At 40.5% G+C, this 13,436-nt stretch overlaps 1 protein-coding gene across 4 annotated transcripts in view; it reads left to right on the top strand.

Moving 5' to 3' along the window:
* Positions 1-247: 247 nt before the first annotated feature.
* Positions 248-13,436, top strand: part of PTPRZ1 (protein tyrosine phosphatase, receptor type Z1) — a 168,653-nt gene continuing 155,464 nt past the window's right edge. For all 4 annotated transcript variants that reach the window (XM_006756827.2, XM_006756826.2, XM_006756825.2 and 1 more), the window contains exon 1: positions 248-481. In XM_006756827.2, the coding sequence (XP_006756890.1) occupies positions 424-481 (58 nt within the window). In that variant the 5' untranslated portion in view covers positions 248-423. The remainder of the gene's footprint in view (positions 482-13,436) is intronic.

Genomic DNA, 13,436 nt, shown 5'->3' with positions numbered 1-13,436 from the left:
CAAAGGGATGGGGGAGTCCGAACGAGGAGATCGTTACTCCGCGAAGATGCTAAACCCCAGCGGGTCCCACCAACTTCAGCACCGGGCAGCCACTGCCGGGACGGGGCGAGGCGGGGCGGGGGGTGTCGCCATGGGACTCGTTACCTTGGGACCGCACAGGATGAAGCCATATAGTACGTTTCTTGACTAGCTTTTCTCCCTACCACCCACATCTCTCTCTCTCTTTCTCTCTCTCTCTCTCTCTCTCTCTCTCTCTCTCTCTCTCTCTCTCTCTCACACACACACACACACACACACACACACAATCTCACATCCATCTACACATCTATATGCTGGAGGAGCAAACATTCCCTTCGCGTTCCCTCCCTCTGCGCCCCGAGAAGCTGAGCGGCCGCGTGGCGGGGACCCCCGGATCGCCTGGAAATGCTCCTCCGCACGCGCGTCCTCGCTTTCATTCAGCTCCTCTGTGTCTGCCGCCTGGGTGAGTGATGAGACCTCGGTGGGGGTCCTTTCGGGGACCCTGGGCACAGGTGGGGGTATTCCAGAGCGTTAGGTACTCGCCCTCGCCGCCGCCCCGTAGCGAGGATGCGCCTCCCCACCTCTCACCTCCCACCTTCCCCCGCCCGCGGGGTCCCTGCCCCACCCGCGCAGGGGGACGCTGGGCGACCACTGCCCCTGTCCTCACCGCTTCCCTCCTCTTATTTTGCAAAGTGTAGAAAGAGCCTGTTCGTTCGCTACACATAAGATACATGCAGCCATAAATATAACCGTGGTGCGGGGCTGCATGCTACATCGCGTTTTTGCTGTTAAGTTCATGCTACGGATATTATGGGCGTGAATGAAAAAATACACGTGCCTGATGCGCATTACACACACACACACACACACACACACACACACCCCACACTCACACACACCCTTCCCTCTCCCCCCCTCCCCCCTCACACACAATGCCTGAAAGGTAGTAACAGGAACAAGCACCAACCCGACTTTTCAGTGTTTTATCATACTTTTAATTTAGTCACATTCAAGTCTGGGCAGTTACTTTAAAAAAAAAGTTTCAATCAAAATCTCTGTCAGCCTTCCGCCACTGGTGCCAAAGCCAGAGGAGAGGAGAGCTGCCGGTTGATCTGTTTATTCGTGGCACAATCTTTCATCCACCACCTTTTAGGTTCCACCTTTAGGTACTTAATACTGGAGTTGCACTCAGAAGGAGCCAGTCAGTTGCCATTTTCCAGAAGAATTGTAAGATTGGATTTTTTTTTTGCATTTTATTAAAAAATGTCTTTTTTTTCCTTTAGAAAGGTTTGGAGGCATGCACTTGAAAGTTGGAAAGCATACCTCCATTTATGGGTGCACATACTCTTTTTAGTTAGAGGATAACACTTTTTTCAATGTTTAGATTGTTCATATTAAAGTAAATATTAAACTACATTTTCATCCAATAGATGGTGCTGTTCTTGGCACAGTCACATTTACAAGAAGAAATAATTTCATATTCTAACTAGCTAGAATTGTACTGCCAACATGCTGATAACTGCCAACACCCCTTCCCCCCAGATACATGGTCATAATATCAATCCCAAAAGCTTTCTGGAAGTACTCAGGGGTGATGTGATGCTCACAGTGGCATTTAAGACTGGGATTCTGCCAACATGCTGATAACTGCCAACACCCCTTCCCCCCAGATACATGGTCATAATATCAATCCCAAAAGCTTTCTGGAAGTACTCAGGGGTGATGCGATGCACACCGTGGCATTTAAGACTTGCAGGGGACTCTGGTCCTGGTTTTCTCTGGCATCATACAGTTGACTTTGGAGAGGGGAAGACATCTTTCCTAAGTGTTGTGGTCATCAGATACACACCTGTTGAATGTACATTTCCTCTGTAGATCCGTTTTAACAACAAAGCCAGAATCCCTTGGTACTTAGACCATTATTTAAAGTACATCTCACTGCAGTATAGAAATAACTGAGAGAATACTGCTTTGTATGCCTTCCAAACCGCATCCCCTGAGTATACTATGAATTTTTTTAATTGAGGTATAATTCACATGGCATACAATTCATCTTTTTAAAGTGCACAATTCAGTAGTTTTGGGTGTTTTCACAAAGTTGTGCAACCATCACTGTTATCTAATTATAACATTTTCATCACCCCTCACATAAACTCCATTAACAGTCATTCCTCATTCTCTTGACCCCAGCCCTGGCAACTTCTAATGTACTTTTTCTTCTATAGATTTGCCTCTCTGAGTATTTCATATAAATGGGGTCATATAACATGTGGCCTTTGGTGGCTGGCTTCACTCACTTAGGATAATGTTTTCAAGATTCTTCCGTGCTGTAGCCTGTATCAGTACTCCATTCCTTTCTGTGGCTGAATGATATCCCATTCCAATAGGCCACATTTTGCACATTCTTAAGAAAACATAATTTGTAGCTTGTTGCTTTTGGTTATTTAGATTTTAGTTTATTGGATATTTAATGCTTTGATGATGTTAGATTATAAAGGATTTAATTGTTTAAGAGGAGCACACGTGTATGTGATGATATAGAATGTAAGCCTGTTTTAGGATTCAAATTGGGTGGGGTGTTTTTTGTGTGGATTTTTTTTTTTAGACTGGCGGTTGACTCCTTTATTATCCTTTCTCCATGTTAACAAAGTTGGCCTTTTACAGTGTTGCCTACAGGCCGACCTACGGGTCTTTACAACCTCAAATCTGATGAGTATCTTGATTCAGCCTCCACTTCAATTATCTTTCCCTTAACATCTACTCTGGTATCTGTGGACGTGTTTGTTACTCATCTTCAGTGCCCCTGAAGCCAACCAGAGACCTAGCACCGGTAATAGATGCTCATGAGCCCTCTACCTGCTGAGGCCAGCAGTGCCTGGTGACAGCTCGGGGACAATTTGAATGTTAGGCTGCCATTCAACAATTTGTAGAATTCACTAATGCTTTCATTATTAGCAATTAAGACTATCAAAATGACTTTATCACTTTTTGTCCCAAATATTCTGGTGTTTTGAATGAACATATAGACCAATTACATCTTTCAAATAACTTCAGAACACAAACAAAATATCATTGGACTATTTAGACTGAAACAATTTTTTTTTCCAAATTACTACCAGAGACTAAAGAGAAACATTATGGGTTTGTTTGTTTTTTTTATTTGGGGGGGGGAGGGGTTGTTAAATATGTTGTGAGTTCATCTACTTGGACTATTCTGTTAAGATTGGCCTGTGGCCTGAACTGTTTTTGCCAACTAGCTAGATCACAGTTCTCAAACTTTAGTGTGCATCAGAATCACCAGAAAAACTTAAAACACAGATTTCAGGGCCCACCCTGAGGAGTTTCTGATTCAGTAGGGACGGGGTGGGGCTTGAGAATCCACATCTAACAGATTCCCAGGATATGCTGATGCTAGGTCCAGGTCCTCACTTTGACAACTTCTGAGCTAGTTTGACATGTAAATGTTAGCATAGTATCCAGATTATTAACAAGTTTTTACTGTGGATTTGATTTCTGATACCTGACTTAATATTATTTTTTAAAAATCACACGAGTAACATGTTTAATGCTAGAGATTCTTAATACGAGAGGCGGAACTTAAAGATGACTCTCAGATAATCCCCCAAGTGAATTTGGACCTTCTCTAAAATAATTGAGAGGTGTGCTACTAGGTGGAGAACTAATGTGATGACTATGTGACTCTAATTATTATTTAATCTTGACCCACTGAACAGGTAATGGGAAAAGCTGCGGTGGCTTTCCTGTAAGGAGGCTTAACTGTGAGTCAGAGAGGAGAGGTAACTGTTTTAAGAGCTTTTAAGGAATAGTTCCTTTGAACTAATGAGAATTCGGGATCTTTGAATTGAGTTATAGCCCTGCAAGGTACACAAAATGTAAATGTTTGAATACTATTGCTAAAGGGGGTGGGGGCTCGGTGCTAGAGCTTCAGTAGTGAAGTGAGTTCAGTAGCCACTCTGTGGCCTCTGTACTAGTAGACAGATGTTAAAGGGGAGAGATTAGCTCTTAGTTCAGAAGTGAGTGCTCTGTCCCCACAGCACATCATCCATGATGGGTTTTAGCACTCACCATATCATTTTGTAGTGATCTCTCTATCTCCCCCTCCAGACGAGCTCCTTGAGGGCAAAGAAAGTATTTCATTCACCCTTGAACTTAGGATTCTCGGACTGAGAGCCTATAGTAGGTACTTGGTAAATATTTAACGTACGGGTCATAGAGAAAAAGAACTGTGAGGGTTCGTAGACAGCAGTAGCTTTTTGCTGGTGAGATGGGTCCATCTCATCTGACATTTCCTTCTTTGGGTTCTGACCCCTACCCGAGAGTCAGGTCACTATTCACTTTGAGCCATCCATCTGCAATGCCACTCTGGCACCTAATCTTCACATTCTTTGATTCTCCCAGAAAGGCCCACCAGCACCACTTAGATCCAGACGCTACCTGTGTCTTAAAAATGGAGCTCCCGTGGTTAACCTTTGAGTGAAGGTTAAATTCTAGATGAGTTGGCACTAATGAAGCTTGGATATGGCCCAGGGAGCTGGGCATCAGGGCATCAAGTCATTGTATGGCCTGTGCGGGTGTGTGCACGTGACTGTATATATACACATGTTTACCTGTTAGGGAGGAGAGGGCAGTCGGGGTGAGGGGTGGTCAATAATGAAAAATGAAGTGTCTTCAGCCCACGAAGACTGTGTTTTTAGGCAGTCAAAAGCCATCATATCGGATTAAGTCTCCTCCAGTTAAGCTGGCTGCAGGAGGTAGTGGCCAGAGCAGTTCTGGAAAGCAGATGAAGGACAGGAAGTACAGTTATTACATGGATATGCATGCTTTTGCAATTTGTCTCTAGTTTTATCATTAATCTAAGCTACACCTAGCTTAGCCCTGCACATAGCAGGCATTAAGCACATATTTGAATTGAGTTGAATTCAAACGGAACTGGGTGTGGGATGAGTTAGAAATCTCAGAGAAGTTAAAAACAGAAAAAAACACTTGGTCCTCTTTTAGGATCTTTGCTTTATTTTCTCCTTTCTCCCCTTCCTTTCTTTCTCTTGTGTGTTTTTTTGGTGGCCATTGATCTTCATCTTCACTTCCTTTAAGCATGAATTTAAGATTAAAAAAAAAACCCCAGCATTGCCCAGCATCTTGATGAAGAATTTGATAGGGAGGATATTGATGGTGTTTGATACCATTATTTAAAAATATCTCACTGTGATATAATTTGGGGAGCTTTGTAGTTAACATAATTTTTAAAAGATGTGTTAACGATTTTCTGCTAAAATATTCATAACAACGAGTACCGTTACTCTCCCATGCTTGTAAAATTGTCTGTCTGTCTTCCTCTGATTTCCCCGACAGCATTGACTGCATACTTTTTCTGTTCTTTCACTGTCATTGGCTGGACTCCGTATTTCTTGAATCCTAAAGCTTTGATATATTTACTTAAAGATGGAGATTGATACTAGACTTTTTCTCTGAACTTACTAATTCAGAACTTTGAAGAGGGGGAAAAAGCACTGTTGTTGTTTAAAATGACCTCTTTTAGCAGAGATCAGAGTCCTGATTGTGTGCTCATAATAACCAAATGCTGGTCAGACATAAGGAACTCTCTAGATTTTCACCATGATTTTAAGTTACATCGTCATTAGAGTACAAATGATGCCTGTAATTACGCTTTTACCCTCTTGCATTCTTACACATTTTCTTGAATGGGATACAGAATTGTGCAGAATCTTGGTCTGCCCACAGGAGTGCATTACGCATGCAATATCACTGTCATGTTTGTTTCGGTGCAAATAAAGATTGACAACCATTTATCTAGGTCAATGGTTCTCAGTACTCGATGTGCTTTGTAATTGCTTGGCGTTATGTCTCCTCCCAACATTCCTATGTTGAAACCCTATTCCCACTGTGATGGGATTTGGAGGTGGGGCCTTGGGGAGGTAATTCGTTCTAGAGGAGGTCATAAGAGTGGAGCCCCTGTGATGGGATCAGTGTCCTTATACAAGAGAAAGAGAGATCAGAGCTTCCTGTGAGGATACAGTGAGACAGCAGCTGTCTGTAAGCCAGGGAGAGAGGCCTATCCAGAACCAAATATGCCCGCTTCTTGATCCTGGACTTCCCATTATCCAGAACGATCCTATATAATAAAAGGCTAATATGCAAATCATCCTCTCAACTGAGAGTTCCACCAGGAGCTTGACCAGGGGGCAGGGCTGGCCAGCCAACCGCCCACGGCCCCTCCTCCCAGCTGGCCCGCTCCCAGTTGCTCCCACATCCCTGATCAGGGGTGGGGCCAGCCAGATTCCACCTGTGCACAAATTCATAGGACCTCTAGTGAGAAATAAATCTCTGTTGTTTAAGCCACTCATTTTATGGTATCTTATTATAGCAGCCTGAGCTGACTGAGACACCTTTGGAACTTTTAAAAAATACTGATGTCTGGGCCCCACGTGGATCCAATACATGTGTGGGTACAGGGCCCAGACAGAGACGTTTTCTTAAAATTCCCCAGGTGATTACAGACTACAGCCAGGGTTTAAAAAAACACAAATCTAGGTTAACCTTGTGATACTACTAATCTTAGTTCATTTTTCTTACTAGTAAGTAGAGATATTTGCAAGTTTTGTGCTATCCTAAAACAAAGCTAGTGCCACAGAACAAAGGTTCTGGAAAGCTTCCCATCCCTTTCTGTTGTTGTTGCTCCTCTTCCTCCTCCTCCTCCTCCTCCTCTCTCCCTCCCTTCCCCCTCCTCCTCCTCCTCCTCCTCCTCCTCCTCCTCTTTCTTCTTCTTCCTTCTTCCTCCTCCTTCCTTCCTCCTCCTCCTCCTCTTTCTTCTTCTACTTCTTCTTCATCCTCACCTGAGGATATTTTTCCATTGATCTTTTAGGGAGAGTGGAAGAGAGAGGGAAAGACTGAGAGAAACATCGGTGTGAGAGAAACACATTAATTCGGTTGCCTTCAGGGCGAGGCTGGGGAGGAGCCTTCAACCAAGGTACATGCCCTTTACTGGAATCAAACCCAGGACCCTTTGGTCTGCAGGCTGGCCCTCTATCCACTGAGCCAAACCAGCTAGGGTGCAACTCCTCTTCTTAGGGCAGTTTCAGTATCAGAGTAACCCTAGAAGGAGGAGTGTGGACTATAATGGCTGACCTCATAGTCTTTGCAAGCCAGAGGAACTTCAGGAGGCCAGATAGTCTTGGAGTTGGTCCAAAGATTTAAGTCTGTCAGCAGATGGATGGATACCTGAACCAGCCTCTGAGATGGGAGTCCCAGGTGCAATATAGGCACATAATATATTTAGTTTTGTCAATGACACATATTCTTGCTATCCATTTGTCTTGTTTATTTTCTTTCTCCTTGCATAGGTTGCTAGAATCAAACTTACTGTTTTGTTATGTAAGAGGTATAAAATACAGCCATATTTTTTATTTCAGCAATTGATTTGTGTGTATTTCTTAAAATAACATATTCATCAGGTCTAGGCTATTTGTTTTCTATTATATTTGAAAATTACTACTAGCTCCATTTAAAAGTTAATGTAGAACTTTTTCAGATGGTTCAAATAACTATTTTAATATCCTTAATCATTAGCCGTGAGGACACAAGCACAAATAAATTCAGTGAGTCTTTGTGGAGCACCTCCCATATGATAAATATTTCCTGAGAGAGAATATTGCTCTAGTGGTTTGCTAATCCTTTGCAAGAGAGAGATCCATCCATAAAGATCTCGCATACATAGCAGAGTTTGCAGAATATGAAGGTTTGAGTGGTATAGGAGTGTCAACTGGATTCACCTTTGGGAAGGTTTCCAGGAGACAGGGTTGGGTGTAGACCCCGCAGTGTGGGTAGGTAGGGCTTCAGGGGTCACTGCTGGAAGAAAAGGCATTAGTTTCAATATACATTATGTATGTCACAATATACATTAAGGATATATGAAGTGGTAAATTAATTAAGTGGTAAATAAATAAATAAATAAAGTTTAGGAAAGAGAATGCAAGCATATTTTTCCTTGTGTAATGAAGAAAGGTAACTATATTATGCTATTAAGAGCTGTATGCAAGAATTTGATATTTAAGAAGTATGGCTGAATGTATTCTTCAAGAGTAATATTTGATTATGATAAATTTGCCCTTGATGGCTTACAAAGTGGGGAAATGACAGGTAATATGCATGTATAATATATATTTATATAAGTATTTTATATGTAACTACATATGTATTTACATATACGCATATATACACACAATTAATATATAAGGATATATGTTTTCTGCTTCTCAAAATTGATAGTGCCTTATTTTGAGCATTCTAATTTTAAGATTATATCCTTTAGAAAAAATAAGCTTCATGTTAGGACTTATGCTGAATTTTTTTTTAAATATATTTTATTGAGTTTTTACAGAGAGGAAAGGAGAGAGATAGAGAGCTAGAAACATCGATGAGAGAGAAACATCGATGAGAGAGAAACATTGACCAGCTGCCTCCCGCACACTCCCCATTGGGGATGTGCCCGCAACCAAGGTACATGCCCTTGACCGGAATCGAACCTGGGACCTTTCAGTCCGCAGGCCGACGCTCTATCCAATGAGCCAAACCGGTTTTGGCTATGCTGAATATTTTGAGCCTGTCTTTTTCCTGCTTCCCACATAAAGAAAGGAGAGGAAGAAGGTCTTCTTCCTGTGACCTGAATACAGTTCTGTGCCTCTCAGAGGGGTTGAGTCCAGTTGAGATCAATAGAACTCATTTCACCAGGTCCTCATTGAACAGCTACTGTTTGCTTAGCACTGTGCTGGACTTCAATAGTTTTTCTCTTTCAGGAGTTAATTTGGCTACAGATATAAAATGAACCCTGGTGGGAGTATACCAGAATAGAGAAGAATGAAATAATGTTAGATTATATGAGTCAGATTTTAAGTCTGTACAAAGTCATAAAAAGGACAAACAAAATAAAGATGCGAATTCATTTAAAAAATATCTCTGTGAGCATATGAGCAGCACTTTCTCCTTTTGAACATGGGACATTTACTGTCTCATTTAATAATTGAAGCCCCTTTTGTACCTCCTCCCTTATTTTTGCTATAGACAGAAACAAAAGGTAAGCTTATATTTATTTCTCATTTCAGGTTATTCACCCAAAGAGAAGCTTCAATACAGAAATTGGTTGGGTTTTGGACCTTTAGTCTGAAATGCATTAACTTCACCTACATACCCTATCACATTGTAAATAGTAGTGTAAATAGCAAGATATATAAGCAACATATTTGTTAAGACACTCATCCTGTATGTTCTGTTCAACACTTACTGCTAAGAAAATGTCACAGAATTTCCATAGTTATGTCTGTCCCAATGCAAAGTTTAATTTTTGGTGGTGGCAACTGCTGTTTTATTGCAAAGATAAACTCTTGGTGCTAAGATTTCTAAGACTGGGTTGATATGCCTCTGATTCTTAGGTAAAAGTTTATCAAAATGGGGCAAGAATTTTAGACATAGATGTCAATGCTCTCTTCAAAATTGATTCACGGGAGGAAGCACAGAGAATGAAATGAATTTTAATTAGTCAAGAATGGCTAGAACATGTTGCCTTTACTAGTATCTCCTTTAAGATGCGGTACAATCTGGGCATCATCCATCCCACAAGAGAATATCCCTCTTGCCTGTGATTCCAACTTCTATTCTTCCTTATCTTTCATTACATTTTAGCTATTTAGTATTCTTGGCAGAAGAAATCAAGAAAACACAAGATGCTTCCTTGTTCCTCGTTAATTTATTCAAAATTTTATACTAACCCCTCCATTCCCTGAAATGATAAAATAACCATCATTTTTTTAAAAAGAAAATATTAAAGTTCCCTGTCTGATGGGAGCTTTTCAAGATGGCAGCTCTCTCTCTTCCTCCTTCTTTTCCTCCTCCTCTTCCCCATCCTTCTCCTTCTCCTCTTCCTCGGAATTAAGATCCTACAGCATCTGCCATTTAAAAAAATAAAACAACAGGTGCATTTTTACAAGCATGATGAGCTGTGACGATGCATTAGACTCAATGGCATTCAGGCAAAGGAAGATGATATTTAGCCAAATAATCACTCCAGTAATGGTTATGGTGCATAAATCCTTTTACCCGAGACGGGTTAGGTTTTCTCTAAATGATGACAGAAGGTCACCCCACCCCATGCAGTGAGTTTTCCATTATGAGCCATGGGGAGTGCTGGCTTTCTAAATGTGAGGCTTTGCGACTGCAGCACACAGTCTTCTGGAGATTTGTGTGGGTGATTGCATTATTGGAGGAAATCCTGAAAATAGGTCAAGAAAAAATTGATACCGACTTTTGTGTGGAAGTGAGTGCTTGTTCGTTGCCTTCTGCTATCGGCCAATATGCCAGACGATGCAGTTTCAGTGAGAAAATGTGTTCACATTTATCCCAGTTAGGATTTGTAGGCTGAAGTGTGTGTGTCCACTGATTGGACCTCTCAAGATCTCTATATGAAGAGTTTTTTGCATATTACATATCTTATTGCTCGGTCATCTATAAATCCCAAATACACACCTATTCGTTGATCAGAACACAGCTGGAGAGTTCCATTGCACTACATGCCATTCACTTACATACATACACCCACACACCCACACACAGAGCCATGAAAATAGTAACACACATGGAAACTAGAAGATATTAGATGGGATTTTGTTTTGCTTCTACTCATTATTGGGAAGGATCCGTCGATTCATGTCACTCTTAATATCATAGGATGCTCTTACGAGAGCATTCAAGGTGCTGCAAACCTGAACTCAGGCTACCTGTCCAACTTGACCTGACCCCCCCACACCTGTGCCCCTTCACTTTGGCTAAGCTTTTCCTTTTCCTTTGGAGGCTGTGGCCCCTTGCATTCCTTGTTCTCTTTTATACACCCTGTGAAACCTTCTCTAACACATCATGTTTCCCTGCCCCCAGAGAGCGAAACATCACTCACGTTGTATCCATAGCTCTCTTCCTTGAAAGGATCTTTTTACAACAAGCCCTGATCTGTAAAGACCCCTGACGGATAAAGTAGGTGCTCAATAAGTACTTGTGACATAAATCAAGGGATGTAATTCCTGCCAAACCAGTCACTTTAAGAACAGAAAATTCAATAGGATCCATCTCGTCAAATGTGAAATATCGCCCCCACCTCATCTCATTCAGCACCCTCTTTAGCAGAGTAAGGAACTTGGGATCACATTTCCAGCATTCAGAATTAGAATTCAGTTCACCCTCTTATTTTGAAACAAAGTAAACTAAAAGTAGGTCAATCAAATCACATTCTCATTTTAACAGACCCAAAGAGTCTATATAGATTTTGAACTGAATTGGCATACTCTCATGGACCACTTTCTAAGGGCTTTTCCTCTTGGCATTCAGGCTTTTAAGAAAGAAAATTAAGCGATTGGAATAGAGTACAATAGTGAATGCAGAAGAAGGGAAGAAAGATGACTGTGGCCAGAAACATGAGAGAAAGAGGACTATAAGTTTCTTTATTCTAAGTAGTGGTGGGAGACTCTACTTGTTGGCCTGCACAGCGGATGCGCCATTTCTGGGGCTAAGTTTTCTCTATGCTTCCTGTCAAACCAGGGTTTTAATGAAACAAAAAGATACCGGATCCTTGTCACTAACACCTCCTCATCCCTGCAGGGCCAGCCAAGAGCGTTTCTCTCAGTTCTTTTTATCCTTTTTTCAAACCAAGAACAAGATCTGAGATACGTGAGATCCTGTTCGATTCAAGTGTGGAGAAAGCACTGTAAATTTTATAGCCACTGGTTACCTGTTGCTGTCAATAGCTTTATTGTCTGCATTTTATCATGTGTCCAGTGCTTTAAAATTTTGAACAGCCTAAGTTTTAGATTTGTAGAGTAAAAGCTATTTTACTTGGAAAAGAGAGCCAGTGTTCTTGATACTTAAAATCTCAAAAAATGTGAGAATAGCAGAGTTATGCCCGGCCCTCCTTGGGGGTCTGTGAGGGACATTCTAAAACCAAGTTTTGTGACAAAAACCTTAGTTTCTTCTCTTTGGGCTTCTGAACTGGTTTACAGTGTAGCTGGGTGGCTCACAGTAAGATATGTAAAATATGAAGAGATTATGAAAAAACAGACTGCTAAAATCAAGTCTATCAAGGTGAGGCAAATGTTCAGTGAAATATTATAGAAGTCAGTGTTCCAGTCAATAAAAAGAGTTTAAATATGTATGAGATTAATAGGCAAATAGAAATTATTTGCAGACCTCTTTAACTTCCCAATTCTGCAAATAACCATGAAAGGAAGTTGAATTCAGGAAAACTTGTCCTGGTTAGACTAGGATAAAGGACCCTCTAAAATACACAATCACTCATATTGAAAAAATTAGTCATTCTTTTTAACTTAATGTCAATTATACTATTATTTAGTAATAGATTATTTAAGAGATTATTTTGAAATGTTTAATATGCCAGAACAAAATGTAGGCATTATAATTTAAGAAATACAAAATTAAGAGAAAAAAAACATCTGAGGAAAAGAATTACAATGCTCAGATATTTAATTAAAATACACTGAAAAAGAGAGTACTTGTTGAAATAGTGATGCTTGATAGACTATTAGGTTATTAAAAGTTCAAAAAGCTATTTTTTATATAATAAAAGCGATGGTATTTGGTCTGATGCAGAATTAGCAAATAGATTTAAGCAATGATTAAGGTTCCTATGGGACTTACTTTGGGAAACAAGGTTTTAAAACAGTTATATAGGGAATGAATTAGATGATCAAAGTTTTAAAATTATGAGCACAGAGAAGAATTGGGTTAATTTAACATTAATTTTTGAGAGACGCAATATTTTCATCCTGCTTTTTAAAGAGGCTTTTGTGATTTTAATTAATGAATTATTCTTTCAGAATAAGAGGCTTTTGTGATTTTAGTTAATGAGTTAATCATTCATTATACGGAGCCTCACACAAAAATTCAGCCATGATGGTTGTGGTCCTTTGGAGGTAATATTAATCATAAAGTTAATGTGTAGCCTGTGTTTTCGGAAAAGCTTGCCATGACTTCAGAAATGTTTGATAATAAATGATCTCTTTTGCAAAAGCAGAAGGGACAATGTAATATTGGAAAATGTGGGTGAGAGTTCTGTGTGTGACTTTGCAAGGACTTCCTCCCATCCTGAAGCAGGAGGCTCTGTGTGAATGCTTGCAGCTAAAGCAGAATTTTAGTTTTTGCGTTACATCTATTCATAACTGAAGCGATGCTTTCTTTCCAGTTATTAGCTTAACATATGATAATACAAATTAATCAGCAGATGTTCATTTAATGAGTGTTTCTTATTAAATGTTAAAATAACGAGTGTTTCTTGTCATGCTGTTGGTTCTACCATTAAAAAGAAATCCTCTCGCCTTCTGCCCCAT

Source organism: Myotis davidii, unplaced genomic scaffold (assembly GCF_000327345.1).
Source record: "Myotis davidii unplaced genomic scaffold, ASM32734v1 scaffold654, whole genome shotgun sequence".
NCBI classification, from domain to species: Eukaryota; Metazoa; Chordata; class Mammalia; order Chiroptera; family Vespertilionidae; genus Myotis; species Myotis davidii.
The sequence above is the reverse complement of the archived record's forward strand: the minus strand, read 5'-3'. Positions and strand labels throughout refer to the sequence as shown.